The sequence below is a fragment of the Lytechinus variegatus genome, chromosome 4 (assembly GCF_018143015.1).
Source record: "Lytechinus variegatus isolate NC3 chromosome 4, Lvar_3.0, whole genome shotgun sequence".
Lineage (NCBI taxonomy): Eukaryota > Metazoa > Echinodermata > Echinoidea > Temnopleuroida > Toxopneustidae > Lytechinus > Lytechinus variegatus.
Window position 1 is genome coordinate 62,662,626 of NC_054743.1, and position 20,790 is coordinate 62,683,415.

The window sequence follows — 20,790 nt, forward strand, 5'->3', positions numbered from 1 at the left end:
AATACTACTCGCAACGTGATTCGACACAATTGGAATCGCTCTACAAGAGACTCGCGACAGATATAGAATTATTCTACTGCAGAGTTCCTTCATTCATACTGACCGTTTAAACTCTCCCCTACTTACTGGACTCTAGTTTAATAGCAAGTGCCTGAAACATGATCTGTCTTTATTTGTTTGCTGTTGTGCCTCTATGGAAAAGTAACTATTAAAGGGATGGTCGAGACTGGAGATATCTGTATCTCAATAAATAGAGTAAAATTCACAAAGCAAAATGCTGAAAATTTGATCAAAATCTGATTACAAATAACGAAGTTATTGAATTTCAAATATTTGCATTATTCACGAGCGCTAAAGGCGCTGTCACACCTTGTAAGGATTGTCACTGTTATTGTCAACCGATACCGAGATGATCGTCTGTGTGATCGGGGTCGGGGGCGACTGCAAGATGGAAGCTTCTCGCCAAGTGACTTACCGTGATCTTCAGAGATTAATGTTGCTTGATTAAAGGTGTTTTCGTTTTAATTCCTGTCTGATTTCTGGTTATTCCTGTCTGTACTTTTGGATCCCTTATAGTGCCGCTGCGAGCAGGGTCATTGTGCTATGGAATCGAAGAAATCGGGGTTTTCCTGCCTGAAAATGCTACGTACCGTACCCGGGGCGGGGGCCACTTTCATTGACGAGTGGATACCATGCGCGACCAAAAAAACACGTAAAAAGGATGTCTTTTTCACGATAGGGCACGTTACGTACGTAACGTGATAAGGGTGTCAAAAACACAAAAATAATGAAAAAAGGGTATCTATTTCGCTAGGAAAATTACGTGTTTAGGGTCGATTTTGCGGGGATGATCAAACAAAATTAAAATGTTTTATAAAGGATGTCCTTTTTGCCCCAACACTTCGTGTTTAGAGTCCGATTTGCGCGAGATGTAGAAGGTGGGGTCGTACTAAACCAAATAAGGTGAAGCCGACGACCGAAGGATCCGTAACAATAAAACAATCATGTACTTGTTTAGGGGTTCATTTCAGGGAATATTTGCCAAGAGTATCGTGTTGTTTCCAATACTTGTTAAGGGTAGGGTTTCAAACACCAATACTTATTAAGGGGTGCATTTTCAGAATATGGAAATTACGTGTTTAGGGTGCTTTTCGAGACCCCATGGTCGCGCATGGTATCCACTCGTGAATGGAAGTGGCCCCCGGGGTACCGTACCTTGCGAGTGAGTTAACCGCTTCACGAAACTTATGTGTGCCCATGTATTGTTTTGTGTGTGAGCTGCCCTATATACATGCAGTAAATTCGCATTTGATACGGCATGAACTTGATGCTGTTTTTTTTGGAGTAGTTGAGAATTTAATAGTGGAAAATGACATGTCAAAGACAGATAAGTTTCTGAAAATTCAGTTCAGGATTGAGTTTGTCATTTTGTAGTGTATGTTTCAGCTCAGACTCAGTTCGATTGCCTTGGGATGGCTTTCCCGAATACAGAGTAGATACAAATTAGTTCATGGTCTGAATCTCAAGCTTGGCTGGCTGAGTGAGGTTGTCCTCGCTATTCTTGTTGTTGATTGGGTTTGACAGTTGAACTTGAAGTGGATGTTCATGGAATTTAAAGCCATTTCATTGATCTACGTGTGACCGATGGTCGTTGGACTTTTGTATACTTAATAGGCCTTGGAAAAAAAAATCTAAATGAATTTGTAAAAAAAAAAAAAAAAAAAATCAAGCGGGAAAATAAATTATTAAATGTAGATCTAGTCTAGTGTTAATGAATAAATAAATGAACAAGGAGATAGACCTAGAATGAAATAGAAAAGGAATAGGCTGCAAGTAATTAAGAAACGCGAAATACATGTAAACCTTCCATCAAGGTGTTGGCTCATTAAATAGTAATAATAAAAATAAAAGTAGGTCCAATAATAATAAATAATAGTAATAATAAAAAGACCATCAATTATAAGTAAACAAACTTGAACATGACAGACCGATCAGCGTACCTAAGCCGGTTGTCTGCCGAGCACATAGCACATTTGTGTGAACTAAATCACATAGATATCAGTAGTGTCAAAACTAAACAAGAACGTATTGCATGCTTGTGCGATCTGCCAAAGCTGGTTGAGGATGAGCCTCAAGGTGCTGGTGTGGGTATGCAAGACCTCTTGGAGGTCATGAAGCACATGGAGAAGTCCCATTATCAGGAAACTGAAAAACTTTGCCAATCTCTACTGTCAGCTGCACTCAAAAGTTCTGTACAAACTGATCCACCCTTGAAGGGACTACATCAGCTAAGTAGTGATGATGATATTGTGTGCTACCTGAGCACATTTGAGCGACTTGTCCTCCAGACAGGAAAGCCTTAGAGTGATTGGCCAAGATTGTTAGAACCATACCTTACGGGACGGGCCCAACAGGCTTTCCATGCCCTCAGTGCAAAGGAGCAAGAGGACTATGATGAGGTTGTTCTAGTAATCAAGAGGCGCTACCACCTCACCCCTGAGGCATATCGCATAAAGTTTAAAACTGAACATAAGAAAACAAGTGAGACATATGAAGAATTTGCAAATAAATTGCAAGATCACTTCTTAAAATGGATAGAGATACCCAACAAAATGGTAGAGATGCCCGAAGTTGGAAGGGGATTGAATTTGATTATGATTGACCAGTTTCTAGAAAGGGTGTCAGATGAGGTGCTGCGGCTGAAACTGAGAGAAATTCAAGCCACATCTCTTATTGTACTAGCTCGCAAGGCAGATGAGTTGGTTATTCAGAGAGGAGCGAATGTTTCAAATTCTGGTTCTGGAGGTGACTCCTCCACACGGAGACGGGCAAGTACAGGCAATGCATCAACCGGGCGTAGGTACTTTAATGGTCCTTGTTATCGGTGTGGTCAGCTCGGGCACAGGATTGCTAACTGTCCTGTACCCCCAGGAATCGAGCCTCAACACTTGGCTGCACAAGGCCCAGATCAGGTATCACCACAGAGATGCAATTTTATCTCATGGAACAAAGGTGATGTAACAACAGCAGAGGTTGTTATTGAAGGTCCAGTTGACAAAGTCACAAAGACTAGAGCCCTGTTGGACTCAGGATCAGCAGTGTCCTTGATTACCTCTGATCTGTGTAATGACCTTGGTGTGCAGCTTGTAAGTGAATCAGATGGAGTGTTAGGCATGATAAATGAGACTGAGTTAGTGCCTGAAGGTTTGGCGTCTCTCCAAGTTGGTCTAGGAGGCAGCAGTGCAAACGTTGTTTTTCACGTAGTTAACAAACTGCCAGTACCTGTTCTACTAGGTGTAGATTTAGCCGAAAAGGTGAAGCTTGTCATCGATTTTGGAAGTGGTAGTTTTAGCACCAGTAGCACTGCAGCCGATGAGCGGCCAGTCAAGTTTTCCTTGGATGGAGTAACTGATGTGTCACCGGTCAGAGACGAAACTGACGGTCATTCTGGAGCTAAAGGGAAGTTAGAAAAGCTTGATGTGAATGAAGTAGAGCAAGAGAAGTTAAATCAGATTTTCCTGGATTTTCCGGGTCAATTTGATGAAGAGCCTGGTCATACAGATGTGGCTACCCACAGAATTGATGTTGGGGAGACTGCTCCCGTTCGTGCTCATCCCTACAAGCTTAGCCCTGAAAAGAGGCAAGCCCTTGATCAGGAGATAGATAGGCTTCTTCAGCTGGGTAAGATTGAACCCTCTGACTCGCCATGGGCAGCTCCTGTAGTTATGGTCCCAAAGAAGAATGGGAAATATAGGATGTGTGTAGACTACAGGAAATTGAACAAAGTGACAAAGGTTGATGCTTTTCCTATGCCTACCGTTGATGACATTTTGAGCTCCCTGCATGGAGCCTCGGTGTTCTCATCACTAGATCTACGCAGTGGATACTGGCAGATGAGAGTTGAGAGTGAGGATATGGAAAAAACTGCCTTTGTTTGCCATAGGGGTCTTTTTCACTTCAAGGTCCTCCCTTTTGGTGTTGTGAATGGTCCTGCAAGTTTTCAGAGGTTAATGTCTAAGGTACTTGAAGGGCTAATAGGGCGTAATTGCTACGTCTACTTAGACGACATTGTGTGCTTTTCTCGTGATGTGGAACAACATCTCTATGACCTTCGCGAGATATTTGGTCGCTTACGTGAAGCGGGACTGACCGTGAATGCTGACAAATGTGAGTTCGCCTGTGGAGAAATGAAATATCTTGGCCATGTTGTCAGTGCAGATGGTCTGAAGATGGATCCTGATAAAGTATCCACCATTGTCAACTATCCCCAGCCAGTGTCAGTTAAGGAATTAGAGAGGTTTCTTGGGATGGTGGGGTGGTATCAGAAATTCATTCCTGGTTTCTCGGATCTCGCTGCACCCCTTAACGAGCTGGGATATCCTGATGAGTACTCCAGGTTTTCTGTACACACCGATGCCAGCGATGTGGGCATTGGTGCAATCCTCACACAATGTCAACAGTCTGGTACGCGAACAATCGCATATGCAAGTCGCTCTCTCTCTGCCGCAGAGAGAAATTACAGTACAACAGAGAAAGAGTGCCTGGCCGTGGTGTGGGCCCTTGAGAAGTGGAGGCCATACGTAGAGGGTAGAGAATGTCGGGTGATAACTGATCACCAAGCTTTGTGCTGGTTGTTCAGAAAGAAAAAACAGAATGGCCGGCTGGCCCGCTGGATCCTGAGGCTTCAGGATTTCAGATTCCAAGTCATATACAGGCCAGGAAAACAACATCATGTGCCAGATGCACTCTCTAGGATCCATAAGGCAGAGGTTGCTCCCATGGTGGGAGTTGTTAGTAAGACTTTCGTTAACAATGATCATGAAAGTCAAGAGGAGGAGTATTGTGCAGCTAGTGATTGTACTATCCCAGATGATAAGGTGGTTGACTGGATAGAATGTGATGATTGTGATAAGTGGTATCACCAAGTATGTGTTCATATTGACCCACAGGAAGCTAAAGATCTCAAAAGATACTCCTGCCCATCTTGTGCAAATCAGTCACGAATCAGTGAAGGAATTGCAGTTTCCTCGGAATTGACAAAGGCTTCTATTTTTAGAGCTCAGAGGAATGACCCTATGCTCTTACTAATGATTCAAAGGATTGAGAAGCAGGAGAATAATGGAGATGTGAATCAGACGAGTACGGCTTTCAATTTGAAAGATAGAATGTTGTATAAGGATGAGTGTTTGGTTATCCCTAAATCACTTCAGAGTGCTGTATTAGCCGAGTGTCATTGCAAGCCCACAGCAGGGCATCTTGGGAGAAGGAAGACTCTTGAAAGGTTGAAGTCCATGAATATTTGGTGGAACGGTATGTCACGATCGGTGAGAAGCTTCATCCGCGGTTGTAAAGTTTGCCTTAAAACCAAACCCTCATACCAACGACGTCAGGGAAAAATGTTGTCTACTACCTCATTTTGACCATGGGAGAAAGTTGGTGTGGATCTCATGGGGCCTCTCCCAAAGTCATATGCTGGACATGAGTACATCTTGGTGGCTGTCGACCACTTCTCTAAGTTCGTAGAGATTCTACCCTTGAAGTCAGCTAGCAGCCAATCGATGGCTGCTACTCTAGTGAGGGAACTGTTTTGCAGGTATGGACCTCCAAAAGCCTTGTTGTCAGACAACGGTCCCCAGTTCAGGAGCAAGGCTTTGAATGCTGTCTGTGAGTCTTGGGGGATTGAGCAGATCTTCATCACACCCTATCACCCCCAAACCAACTGGGTAGAAAGGGTGTACCGTAACATCAAGGCAATGCTCCAAGCTTACTCTGAAACTGATCATCGCCAATGGGACATTCATCTTGCAGAGTTTGCATTTGCCCTCAACAGCAGTAGCCATGACACTCTTGGGGTGGAACCATCAGTGGTAATGTTTGGACGACGCTTAGCTTCACCTTTGACTAATCGCCTGCAGGTGGAACAAAGCAAGGACATTCCAACACAAGAGGAGACCTCAAACAATCGTCAGAAAACGATCAACAGCTCCAAGCAATATTATGACCAGGGTCGTGATGCGTGCCACATAGCTGAAGGAGACAAAGTCATGGTTAAGACTTACCCTCTGACAAATGCAAAGAAAAACTTCTCAGCAAAACTGGCGCCTCGGTGGACTGGGCCGTTTCGCATCCAGGAGAAACTGACCCCAGTCAACTTTCTCGTCTGCAATGAAGCAAACAATAAAGTGACACGCATTGTTCATGTTGACCAACTAAAGAGGTGCTAATTCCTTCAAACTTTGTTTTTCCACTTTTTGAACAGTTTTGTGAGCCGTACAATTCAGTGGGATCATGAACTTATATGTTTGGATCATTTGTTTTCATGACTAGATCAAGAGCAGACTTGAATTGATTTGGATAGCAACCCTTATTTCCGGATTGGATTTGAACAATGATAGATTTATATTGAAACACTCATATTCAACCACGGACCTTGATAATACGCATGTTTTGCTGGAAAGTTACCTTTGTGAAGTTGTGAACCCTATTAACGACTCAAGATGTCTACCATAAAGTCTTGGGCCATTCTAAACGACATAATTCTCATCACATGATGTGATTTCTTCATGCATTTTGCTGAGCTTATTAATGCTGTGCTACTTGTCCAGCTTCAGTTAACTATCTGGACTGTGCTTGTGAATGATATCGTGAAAGATTCACTTTTTATTATATACATGTATTGGTTGGATTTGCGAATTTATATACATATGCACCCACACCTTCAAAGGAAAAAAAAACTGAAACAAAAGGAAAACAAACCCAACAAATTACAGTTTCTTTACGCCAGTGTTTTTCTTTGGTGAAGAATATGGAGTTATAACAATTTGACACTTGTTTGTTTTGTTGTTTTGTATTTAGGACTGTTGCTCTTCGAAGTTTTGAGCACTCTGACACATTAAGCTGTGCTGGTGTTGCACTTTTGGCTCTTTTTTTGGAAAAAAATTCTTTTTATATTCTTGTTCGAGCTATTTTGTGCATCAGGTCGGGGGCGACTGCAAGATGGAAGCTTCTCGCCAAGTGACTTACCGTGATCTTCAGAGATTAATGTTGCTAGATTAAAGGTGTTTTCGTTTTAATTCCTGTCTGATTTCTGGTTATTCCTGTCTGTACTTTTGGATCCCCTTATAACCTTGGCCTTTTAGACAGCATATGCCCGACGTATGAGGAATTTGGCGAATACGCTGGCGTACGTCGAATACGTTACGGGTAAGATTTGCATACGTTAAGAGTACGCTAAAACACGCTGGTATACGTAGTCATACGGCGAGGTCGTCGAGAAATTTTGTGCAAGCTCAAAAATTTTCGACGTATGCCGGCGTATGGCTCATACGTCCCACATACGCGGGCCATAAGTTGTAGGCACGTTACGCGATCGTTGATACACGTTGACACACTTTACTCATAGGTTAGAAGTAAGTTTTAGGGTACGCTGGACATTATCTCGACGTACATCGACTTATGAGTAACGTGTGTCAACGTGTATCAACGATCGCGTAACTTGCCTACAACTTATGGCCCGCGTATGTGGGACGTATGAGCCATACGCCGGCATATGTCGAAAATTTTTGTAAGGATTACGTTACTCATAAGTCGATGTACGTCGAGATAATGTCCAGCGTACCCTAAAACTTACTTCTAATCTATGAGTAACGTGCTTTGAACGTATGTGTAACTTAACTCCAACGTATATTGACGTATGAAGACGTATGAAGACGTGCTCCGGACGACCACAAAACTTACTGAACGTGTTTATAACTTACAGCTACCGTATAATGGCGTATTGACAACGTTTATAGGAATTGGTATATAAAGGTGGGGTTCACAAGAGTTTTCTTCGGCATGGCGGTGGTGTTGATACGGTGATGTATCGTGCGGTTATGATTTGAATAGTCGAGCGGCAGCCTTTTTATATGCTACGACACGTGTTCGTCAGGGCATAAGTTGTGTACGCCAGCAAAACGCTAAGCATTCGTTGGAATACGTTACTTATAAGTTAACGAAGCGTTCGATATAAGTTACTAATACGTTATGTATACGTCCAACTCGTTATGAATACGCTAAGTATACGCCCAGAGTTGAAAAAAAAATATCAAAGTTCAGCGTATGCCGACGTTTTAGAGAAATTTTGATACGTCGGGCATACGCTGTCTAAAACGCCAAGGTGTGACACCACCTTAAGTACCTTGCAGCCGGGGTCCAGGTTTCGCTAAAAGGACCCAGGAAGTTCTAGGGTTCTAGATGCTCTCAGGCTATAATTGTTCAATATATGATGGCACCGGTGGCGTGATGAGCCAAAAAATTTGAGGGGTTAGATATATGACGTATCGTATAAAATTAAAACAAAGTTGCGAGCGAGCGAAGCGAGCAAGCAAAAACTGACAATTTCATTTTAAAAATCCAACCTTGTGATAGACTTTGACAATCATATGAAAGAAAATTATATCATATTTAACCCTTTTCTCTTCTTGGTCGTTATTTTTATTTATTTATTTATTTATTATTATTATTATTTTTATTTTTTGGGGGGAGGGGAGTGTACGTCTCAGGATGATATTAAGTAATCAACAAATCAATGAATCAAATCACACACGAAGGCCATACAAGGGCCTAAGGAAGGATGATGCTAACTAGCTAGCTCGCGCCCGCTAAATTTACGAGTACGAGATCGCGCGGAGCGTTGACGCTCTATAAGATTTAACTTGAATATCGGCTCGGATATGAAAATTTGAATTAGTTTAAAAAGGTGTTTAGGCGGGAAAAAGATAATTTTAAGGAGATAACACATCTTTAGGGGAAACACAGGGCCTGGGCGGGAGATATTAAATCTCGAACGGGAAAACGGGAGATTTTGCGAAAATGGGCTTTCGGCGGATAGGAGATCTCCCGCCCAAAGCGGGAGAGTTGGAGTCTCTGCAGTGGACGAATTGATGGTAGACCAAATTATAGTAGACGAGTTGGTAATTAGACCAATTAGAATTAGACCAAATCGGAAGTAAACCGCAGGAGCATTACTATTTCGTGTCACCTCCCCTGAGATCTATTTTATTTGCCTTCACGGTCGCGGATACAGTTCCGGCGACGGATCGCATATGGGTGCATGTGACCTAGGCATTTATGTCCGAAAAATCGGCACAACGTACCGTGCTGACCGGTATGATTGCATCTTTGAAAGGGCATGGCAAGCGCAACTAGTTGGAACTGAGCTGAAGATAGCGGTTTGTTTTGGGGGGAGATTTGTATATATGCCATTTTGACAAGAGTTACGACAAACTTTTGTATATACTACAATTATCTTTTTCATATTAGAAATATGCACACTATAATTCATATATGCATACATCATATTGGTAATAATATCATTATGTGAGAAATGAGATTTTATAGATAGAGTCAATGGCGACAGTATAGTCAAATATGACTAATCGCCACTCAAACCAACATAAGAAGAAGAAGCCACTGATGATCATGCGCTCGTACAGTGATTAAAGGTAGCAAAATTGTCAAATTATGGGGAAAGTGTTTTCGGCCTACTCCTGAAAATAGAATATTCCAGGCTAACTAGCAGTCAGTCGGCAAGCCCTGAAAAGTAGCTTCTTTTATCCAAGTAATATTCATGACTAGAGGGTTTTTGCATAGTTAATGAGCTTGGTGCGAACCAAAACATCTCTTTTTATTCGGCAATTGCTGCCCTAAATATTGACCAAATTTCACGTTTTTGGTATCTTTGTAAAGAAGAAGAATCATTCTTTTAGGTCATGTGTTCGGATTTTTAAAAGGATGTTGTAATATAGGAAAAACTCTTGATCTAAAACATGAAACAAAATATTTTTTTTTAATGCAACAAAAGTTGTTGTTCTCACACTTAATTTCTGTTTGAGCACGAATGATTTTTAAATCATGGTAAAGCTGAAGATCTCAGCTTTAATATGACATGATTTTTTATAAGAAGATGAATTTTAGATGGGTCAGCAGCCAGCTTTTCATAGGGCAAGTACATTTAGCAGCTCAAAAACAAGAATACTGCGCTCTGATTGGTCAAATAGACTACACACCCACGCAAATTCCAATGTTCCCCACACTGGGCCTCTGCAAGGTCACACTCACCATGTGGTAATCTCTTCAAATTACCCGCGGCTGTTGTTTTGAAAACATCATTCAGCCAATCAGAACTCTGGATTTTATGTTACTAAGAAATTTCAGAAATCTCGTCTTGCATCTTGATGGAAAAAGCTAGCTGCTGACCCATCTAAAATATGCCACATATCAAGAGTGACATTGTAAGAAAGTATAGAGTTTGAGCTTTCTGATGATATAAATAATGTTGGTGCCTAAAAAACAAAATGTTGCACAATGTTCAAGTGAAAACAGAGGAAGAAAATTCTGTTTGATGCATCTTTTCAGGTAAAAAAAAATCACCTATTTATCAAAATATTTCAATAAAAAGAAATGACCAATATACAAGAGTAACATTTACTCTTGCCCATGTAACAAAAATGATCAATATTACTCAAGGAGGAAGTGGTTAAATTCTTAGAGAAAGGAAGTCTCACAATTTACGAGATTTTGCAGGGACATGAATTCAGCCACGAGAGGACTTGGATAAATCTTGCCCATTTGCTCATTAACACAGGGGCTTGCCGACTGACTGTTAGGGTAGTAAAAACATGACAGAACACTTGTTTGCATGTTTAGATAGGATGTTTGTGTTCTTTATGAATGTATGACAGCCCTGTCCCATGGTCCTGGAAATATTTTACAAGGGTGCTTATGTAAATTTGACAAGCAACAAAAAAGTCCCACTACAAAATGGAGGTTCAATTTCAAGTTGTACTTTATTCAATTCCAATTTTTAAAATCATTTTACAACGCTTTGGATAGAAACATGCAATTCAAAATGAAATAAAGCAATTCAATAATAATATACATAAATCTTAGTATAGATAGTGTATTAAAATTAGGCGTACATTTAGCTGTACAAAACCATAAATGTTATGTAATGATGTCGTTTGGGACACGAGAATATTGACAAGCAAAAAACGTTCCTCCACAATATGGACGTCATTTTGTTTACGTTTCTCCATTTTGCCACATCTACCACAATTCTAGGGGTGCTGCCTATGGAAAATAATACCGTGCCGCAGCAACTCCAGGGCAATATTTGGGGGTGCTTCACCCCCAGCAGAACCGCCAGCACCCCTGCTTGCCAAGGGCCATGTGTAACGAGCGAACAAAACTTGAGGGCTTAATAATAAAATTAACAGTCTGATTTTATTTCACAACCATCACGGTTCTTGAAAAGTCTGTTTCGTCTCCATATCTATATACCCCCCCCAAAAAAAAAAAACCCAAACAACTAAGAATAAAAAGAACTTGACTTGGTACAAAATCAACAAGCCGATTTTTTGGTATATTTCTACTCTACGTGTGATGCGGACAGGGGTGGGTGGAGGCTCTTTTAGTAGGGGGGGGGGGGCGTTCATATTTTCTCACTTGTATTGTGGGGGTATTGTAGAATACATGGTACATCTAGGCCTCTACTTTTACAGTCTTCCTTATTTCCGTCTATTTTCACTACATGAAAACTAATAGGGTCAATCGGCTCTCTGCCCCCCCCCCCACCCGGCAGCGAAATTATGATTTCCGGATCCCAATATGGATATTCATGACTTGCGTCTTCAGAATAGGCATGCTCGTGGACTTACTAGGCTATGGCTAACCGAGGCTAGGTCGTTAATTTTATCTCATTGCATGGTTTAACGTAAGTACACGTTTAGTTCGGAATTATCCAGCTCCCAGTTTAGGTCCTACCATAGGGTTAGCTTGGTCCAGATAAAAGTTAATACCCTCGCCCATAGGCTAGCCATAGCATAGCCTAGACTAGCATTTTCATTGTCATTAATGGCAATTTAATAAATGTTTAAGAATTGGATTTAGATATAGATCTCAGCCTAAGCCTATAATTTGAAGGTGCTGATTCATTCATGGCAACGCGAACGACCAAAATTTTGTAAAATTTTGTAGTCCACGCGCATGCTAATTGGAAAAAAATAATTTCGCCCCCAGCATGTGGTGCAGCCCATCGATTATGCGATTGTGTTTACACTTTTAGATTTGAGATTGAAGCGATTCACTTATATCAAGATTAAATTTGATGACGAAACAGAAAGGGAAGATGTAGGATATCATAAATGTGGGTGAGATTGATCCATATTATTTTGAAAATAATAATGAGTATGACAAACAAAATTGATCTTATCAATCCAAGAAAAAGAATGAAAAGCAAAAACGACTGCCAAAAATGGAGGCATTCCCGAAACAACACTTCCAAAAGGGGAGGCACGAGGTACCGTTTTAAATTCAGTTCCTAATTTGGGTCGCTTCAAACTGAAAATTCACATTAATATCAATTGAAAATCACAAAAATTCCTTGATATTCGGGGGGAAAAATACGACGGAGAGGGGTGTGAAAATCTACTGGTTTGCCGCAGCGGCTAACAACTCTGCGCGGAACCTCGGCACGTAATCGTCATATTGCGCGATGTAGAAGTTTCCAGCGATGGGCGTCCCCAGTCCGTATTCCATGGCGAAACTTCGGGTGTCCCATGGCTTGCGCCTCTCTGGGCTTCGTCGGCGGTACGCATCGTGTGGGGTGATTTCCGAAGACTGCTTGTACACTAGATAAACATACCTGTGGAAGCCTGAAAGAGAGACACAAAAGTTGAGGATTAATACACGAAATTGTTTTTTTTTCTTCATGGGGTGGAAAGCAATGGGCTGCTCTTAATCCTTGGGAGACATTTCAGGTGTTTTTTTTATAAGCAGTTGTGCCCTTGAATTCTTCCAGGATGGCGTTGTGACCTGCACCTGTAATTCAAGCTAATTAAGTGAGTGGATTACGAATATGAGCCCGGGCCGATCATTAAAATTCGGTAGAACAGTTTAAAAAAATCGTATCTGATTGATACACGTCTAAAAAAATATCGGTTACATGCACACACGTGCACCCAACCTCCACACACACACGCAAGCACACACAGGACGCCCGAACCCTTGAATTAAACAAATATAATACTTTGCTCATTAGCCACTGCCCCCCACAACTATATTAGAATGGCGATTTTACCCGTCTCCTCTCTCGGACCCGATTCGATGTATTCCGCGTGGACGAGACCTTTGCTGACGTCACAACCGGGTATATTGAACACCAACCAGTGGACAACCTCAACGCGGTCCGGATCGGTTCGAGAAGGCGAATCGGGATCGGTGAAGAGGATCGTATAGAGGGCGCCATCCTCCGCTTCCCACTCGAGGACAGACGGTTGCTTTTGCACCTTTGAATGAAAAGATAAGATTGTGATATGTTAATGTGTTGCAGTTATTATATTTGAGTTATGGAATATAGTATAGCCACGTTGTGGATGCTGAGTTTTAGCATCATCAGTGATATTATAATTTCAGGGTTGAGTCGAAAGGAGGTGTGATAGCTCAGTCGGTTTGTATTTTGTTGTCGTTGCTCGAAAACCCCTTCTTCTTGTCAAGCTTGTGAGAAGGCAAGTTCAATTCAATTCAATTCTATATTTCATTTCCATTCAAAACATAATACAAAGTAATATAAAGTAATACAAATCAAGTACAATTTTACAGAAGGGCATTCTTACTTCGTAAAAAAAAAAGAGTATAATGTAGAGCATAAATTGAAATGAGGGGGATCGACTAAAAAGCAAAGCTTGTAAAAGTGTGGATCCCCTTGGAAATGAAGAAAGTATAGTCGACTTATTCTTATATGCGTACATGTATGTATTACAGGAAAGAAAAAGAGAACATAAGAAATCATATTGATGCAAACATAATTACTGAACAAATGCAAAGTTTTTTACACAAATGAGAGGTCTTCGTTGTAAAGGATATGTTGCTCAAGACAGAAGAAAAAAAAAACAGAAAGAGAGAGGGGATGACAAGACATAGAAGACAAGAAAAAACCAAGAGACAGGACAGTACAAAACAAGATAACTATTTTTTAAAAAGGAGGAAAACTAAGAATGGGAAAGGGCTGACCACGAACCCGCTTGATCTGGTGAAATAACAAAAGTTGATACAACTGGACAATATCATATGAAAAAAAGATAAACAATAAAGTGAAAAATGAAAGGATTATATTCAAGATAATGAAGTATTAGTTCCGTTGCGAAGAATTATAGGAATTACGCAGGATAAAACAGTTTGAGTTTACTTTTGAATGAATTTAAGGAGACACTGTCTTTAACATTATTAGCTAGTGAGTTCCAGAATTTAGGACCGTTGAATACCTCCATGATCGATTATATTTTTTCCCAGAGAACAAATTTTTGAAAAAGTGACCGCCTCCCCGGAAAAAAAGGAGACTGGAAATGCTATATACCACAATAAGTTCTACTTCTGAGATGTCAGAAAGTTGACAACCATTTTGTCTACCCGACTGATCTGTAAATGTCACTTAACATTTCGTCTCATTCACAAATCGGCCATTGCCTATACCGATTTTTTTTTTTCTAATCCTAATACACTTGGTCTAAAAATACTTAGTTTATATGGTTAAAGGTGAACTACTTATGAACATAACTTCCATTTGACAAAGTAAAACATAACTACACGAAGTGGAAATTAGACCAGCTGAGCGTTAGACCAAATCAGAGTTAGACTAAGAAGATATCAAACCAAGTGTATACCAAACAGCAATTAAACTAATTTGATAGTATACCAAATGGCTATATGCACGTAGACCAAGTGAGTATATAGGCCTATATAATGTTTATGTTTATTTAATTTCCAGGAACACATAACATAATAACATAACAAATTCTCATATGAAACTTAACAATATACAATATACATAATAACATTAACAACAACCAATGTAAACTGTTCATCTTACTGTGCCGACAGAGTACTTCTACATCTACTCACCTGTGTGGGAGTTAGTTCATTACCCAGCATGCATTTGACATCCTTGTCCCATTCCACTTTCAAGATGGCGGGTGGTGGCGCATCCAATACGTGAGGGACAACATCGTGTTCAGCGTAACTCTCCATTTTACTCTAGCTAGATAGAATTGATAAAAATTATTTGTTATTGACATTGTAAAGAAAGGATTGAACTACGATTTTTTTTTCACAGCGGCGTATAATGAACCGAAAATTTCGAACCGTGGCCAGATATGGCGGATTTAAGCAAAAAAAATGTATTTTTAATTTAAGCTATTGAATCTAGAAATTAGAGAAAGCGCAATTTTAGGGCTTTTGATACAAAAATCTATCTTTGTTTATAGATTTTAAAATAATATTTAGAAAAAAATCTTACTCTTTTCCTTACGTTATCTTCCCTTTCTCTTTTTTTTGGGTCGTGAAACTTTTGAAGGCCATATGTTTCTATGTTTCTTTTGATCAGAAGACTCCTGGAGCTCTCAATAATGCACTGGTTAAACTCCAGAATTGTATATCAGATATAAGACAGTGGATGATAGTGAATAAACTAAAACTGAATGATAATAAAACTGATTTTTTTTTTTGCGGTCTATACATATTACTTGCGCAATCTTCCAAATGTTCAACTTGATGTTGATGGTACACTCATTAGACCATCAGAAAAAATACGAAACCTTGGTGTCATATTTGATTCCCGCATGTAATGTCGTACCATATCTCTCATATCTGTAGCACAGGCACTTTTTATTTAAGAAACATTTCTAGAATCAGAAGGTTTATTGACCAGTCTGCCTGTCACAATGCTGTTTATTCATTGGTTCTGTCTCGTATTGATTATTGCAATGGGCTCCTTTCTACAATTCCCTCTAATCAATTATTCCGTGTTCAACGACTACAAAATTGGGAAGCACGATTAATTTTACAGGTTTCGGGATCATCCTTCCCAACCACTCTTAAATTCTCTTCACTGGCTTCCTTTTAAAAGAAATTACGTTAAAATTACTCTTGACTGTCTACAAAACACCGAATAAACAGGCTCTACAGTACACCAACTAGAGCTCTTAGATCGGCCAGTGATCACCTTCGCCTCACATATTCATTAACTCGTACATTAGCTGGTGAAAGAACTTTTACGGTGTCGGCTTCAAAATCCTGGAACAACCTGCCACTAATTAGACAGTCTCCATCATTAGCAATCTTCATCTCTTTCATACTTTGTAGTTTTTTAAGATATTACATCTTATTCAATGTAAGCGCTTTGGGCCTAATGGGAAAAGCGCAGTACAAATAATAAGTAATAATAATAATGATGACACCCAACCCCAAATCTGTGCGCAAGTGCGTTTAATAATAATGATTATGATAACTTAGTCTTAAAGGTATTGTCTAACTTTGTGAGCAGCCGATTTAAAAAATTCTCAAAACAAGATGAAACATGTGTACAAGTTCATGTATTAGAACTAATAAACCCTGAAAACGACCATTATTGAGAACGAAAAGCTAAAACTACAAGGCAACCCCCGATTTTGTAAATAGGCGTCTTATAGACGCCTAAATAGTACACATAAGTGTATGGGATGAAATTAAGATGGTGTTTCCGGTCACTTTATACTTCAATTTTTGAAGCACTAAATAATTATTTTTGAACGCAATTTTTTCTGGGCTTCATTTTTGTAACATATCACAGACACAGGTGACAAGTGTGACCTTATACATGTAGCTCAGATTTTTTAAAAGTCAAACCAATGTTAACCAATCACTTTAAACCCCTTTCACATTATTGGTGGTGCGACTCTCATAGGCCTACATGTCATACAACTGTTGCGACTGTGTGCAAGATAATGTGACCAAATGATCGCAAACAATCGCACGAGCGATTATATAGCGCTTTTCATGTGATGAAAACCAAAGCGCTTCACAATGTAGAGCATGATTAGGAAATATACAAAAAAGTGAATTAGAAATTACATACCAAAAAATTAGAAATATCGAAGACAGACAGTGAGGCGCTAGAATAATTTGTTACAGAGCAAAACGATCTAAGGATGTCTTCCATTTTTTATCATGCTCAATAAAGAATTACAAGACCTAGACGTCTCTATATTGAAGTATATTTTTTCTCCATCCGTCCCGTCCTATGCTTCTCTTTTCTCTCATGATATCCCCATTTTATTGAAAAAATCAAAGGTTACAGAAATATAATTATTCAAGTAATTATTGTGACCCGTATTTGAGCATGGAGGAGGGGAAAAGTAACTAGTTGGGACAAAACACATGAACCCAGTGGCGGACCGTGACCCCGAGGAGACAAAGTATTGGAGGGGCACAGCATTGTTCACAAACAATACAGTGCCGTCCAATGCTTTGTCTCCTCCTGGGACCGATTGCACGAGAGGGTCTTTGCAAGGACCGTCTTTCGTGTCGCCCATATTTTATGATACGCCATATGAAACGCATTTCAAATAAATCATCTGCAAACACATTTTAGTCGTCCGTCAAATAAGCAAAATGTTTGTTTATAAAATGATGTGATATATCATGAAATTGTATAAAATTTGATTTAAAAGCAAGGTAACGAATCTTATTTTTTTAATGATAAATTTCAGAAACGCCCCGCTTATAGCGTATCATAAAAGATGGGCGACACGAAAGACGGTCCTTGGAAAGACCCTTTCGTGCAATCGGCCCCAGGTCACGGTCCGCCACTGCATGAACCAAATCCCTGTAAATGTTGACGTGAAAGTCTGAGCAAAGTAGACCGAGGCCATTCTTGCGCGCTTCACGACACCACTTTTCATTCCCTTCACCCATTATCCAAGAAGGCAAAATTAAGCTACATTGATATTGGATGACTTCATTAATAAATTATGACAGCATGCAGTATATCTCTAAATGCAAAGGAGCTAATCTGGTCCCTAATCACCGCATTCATCTCAGAGAGGAGTGAGATGAGGGACCAGTCTGATGGAATGAGATTTCAATCCTTCAAGAGTGAACACTTCTTGGAGTGAAAGTGTAAAAGAGATCCACACTTTCACTCCAAACAAGGTAACATTCACTCTTGAAAGATTGCAATCAAATTGCATCGGGACTGGTCCCTCTTCTCGTTCTAAGAGGAGTGTGATTAGAGACCACGGACCCGTCTTACAAAGAGTTACGATTGATCTGAGCAATCTCAAATATATGGAAATCCATCAGTGTCATATTTTTTTCTTTTAGAAATTTGCTCAATGTCCTTTGAAAACAAAGAGAACCATACTGAATTGTGAAAAAAGTGTGAATGTATGGATATATGTCATTTCTAGAAAATCTTATGAACAAACATGAATTTTAGATGTTGCTGGCTTTCCACAGTTGCGATTGATTGGATCTATCGCAAATCTTCGTAAGACTGGCAACAGATTGGCTCCTTTGCATTTGGAAAGATAACGCAAGATGTCATTTCTGTAGTTCAATTACAAAAAATAATCCATCACAAGACGAATAACTATAAACTTACTTAATATTTCCTTGTTGGTAGTATTATTTTTCCTTTCTTCTGATTCCTTTGAAAGAACTCACCAGAGCGGTGTCTAAAGTTGAAATTTCTTGCAAAGATTCGGAGAGATGAAATCAGATAAGTTGTTCGGTTTATCTTCCTATTTTCTCTGGTGATATGTTGTCTTGTGAACAACTAAATTCAAAGCCGTCGGGGTATAACATGAATAGTTTCATATACGTTGAAGGTGTTATTTTCAAATTGCAATATACATTACCCGACAGGAAATATGTGAAAATGTACTGGTATAACTACTGTTGTTAATTTACCAAGCTCACACTGAATTGAGGACAGTCTTTCTTATTCAAAATTGTGTTCCACTTTTATGCATAAAGTTGTGCCTTATACCCGTAACTTTCCAACAAATGGTTCATTTTATGGGCAGTGCCAGCAGAAAAGACCTTTTGAGAGGAAGATAGTCATTATCTTTCGTGAAGACATTTAAGTAGAGGCAACTTGATAATAAGTTTCTAAATGATGTTTCTTTGATAAGAAACGTTAGGCCTCCGGTAAAGTTTTGATACAAATCAATTCATTTAATACACTGTAAAATGACACTATAGTCATGATAGTACAGTTCGTAATTATCGAACCGGTCAAAAAAAAATATTGATATAAACTCCTGCAAAAATGGTATTGATACTTTTATAGATTTTCCTATTTGTCTTCATGCTTGAATGACCATATGGCTTAATCTTTAAAATGGAATCCAGTTCTCTTTTTAGGATTACAGGTACAAAGCAATTGTTTAAGTCTGCAAAATGAAAAAAATGGGGGAATACGTCTTGAACTCTCTTCGCTTAAAAAAACTCATTTTATCATGAAAGTTCATCTGTGTTGGTTGAAAATAAGTAACCAACACAAATGGATTTTCATGATAGAATGACAGTTCCTTGAAGCAAAGAAAGAGTTCAAGACGTATTCCCTCAATTTGATGACTTCGGCCATCGCTGACGAAGGCAGCAGTTTGCAGCCGAAAATTTCGAGGTAACTTTCTGGATTTTTCTTTGTGTTGAGAGCAAAAGATTAAATTTTACTTAAACTGTCATTCTTTTGTTCAGTCACACTAAAAAGCTGTTATTTAATTTTGTTGATTTCACAGCTTTATCAATAAAGTACACTAAGCGCGAAATTTACCAATGTATACATGCAAATAAATGAACTATACTTTTATAGATATTTAACGTTTCTTTTCTTCTTTTTGAGGTACTTCGAATCTGCCCAAGGAGAAACAATTATTGATCTATTTGGATCTCACTCTACATCCTTTAAAGTAATCTTGTCGGCTCATTTCCCGTCATAATCATAGACATACTGGATGTTGCGAGAAACTGATGTTGAACTGTAAATTAAACGTAATTTACGAGACGTATCAAGAAATTTAACTTACAATTGAACGCAAATGCGTTTAATCAAAGGATTTGCGCCTAAAATAAAACTGTTCCTTTAATCGAAATAAAATATATCGAATGACATATATTAGGAATAGTGATGGAAGTTTTTAAAAGCCTAGATATTGGCCTTTTGCTTGGTACAGGTCCCATGCTGGAACACTCGATCTAACTCTTATTGTTTACGATTGAATCTACGAACCGATCCTGGATATTGGCGGAAGGCGCAAAATTCCGCGAAAATCAAACTGTTCATTTAATCGAAATAAAATATATCGAACGACATATATTAGGAGTAGTGGTTGAAATTTTCTTAAAACTAAGATATTGTCCTTTTGCTTGGTACAGGTTCCACGCTGGAAGATCGGTTTGTCGCGGTATCTGTCAAATGCTTTTGAAAAAAAAATCAAAATCAAATATTCCACCTACAAACCGTTATGGTTTGATGTCATACTCTTTTATATGCAACACTAGTTTGTGGTTGAAGAAAACCACCAGAAACATATTCCCTGACGTTGGATATTAGGCATAGTTTAGGAAAAATTTGTGATAGAACGAAGTGAGTGAGCAAAAAATCGATAATTTTGAGATTTGAAGCTTATTTTGCACTACATAATACAGAGTGTGAAATACGTCATACTGGCCAGATAATAATTAAAAAGAAATTAATTGACAGTTATATTGTTGAAAATTCATTTCAACGTTAAAAAAATATTCGAATGTGAAAATGTGGGGGACAGCAACCCCTACCCCAAATCATTCCGCCTTTTCATGAATCCATATATTCCATGACAGGCAATCGTGATATCGTCATGACAACCATATAATGTCATCAAGACTATGCACCAGTCCCTCCCTGCCCCCCCCCCCCCGAAAATATATTGCCCTCTTGGCCACTAAATC

The 20,790-nt window shown here is 39.3% G+C and overlaps 1 protein-coding gene across 2 annotated transcripts; it reads right to left on the reverse strand.

Moving 5' to 3' along the window:
• Positions 1–10,820: 10,820 nt before the first annotated feature.
• Positions 10,821–18,793, reverse strand: LOC121414473 (protein D3-like). Of its 2 annotated transcripts, none has more exons than XM_041607661.1 (4): positions 18,458–18,793; positions 14,941–15,072; positions 13,121–13,328; positions 10,821–12,695 (listed from the first exon to the last, which is right to left on the reverse strand). In XM_041607661.1, the coding sequence occupies exons 2-4, from the start codon at positions 15,064–15,066 to the stop codon at positions 12,469–12,471; spliced, it is 561 nt and encodes a 186-aa protein (XP_041463595.1). In that variant the 5' UTR covers positions 15,067–15,072; positions 18,458–18,793; the 3' UTR covers positions 10,821–12,468. The 2 variants fall into 2 exon arrangements, with proteins under 2 accessions (XP_041463595.1, XP_041463594.1); XM_041607660.1 differs by having other exon boundaries at positions 14,941–15,076.
• Positions 18,794–20,790: the final 1,997 nt, after the last annotated feature.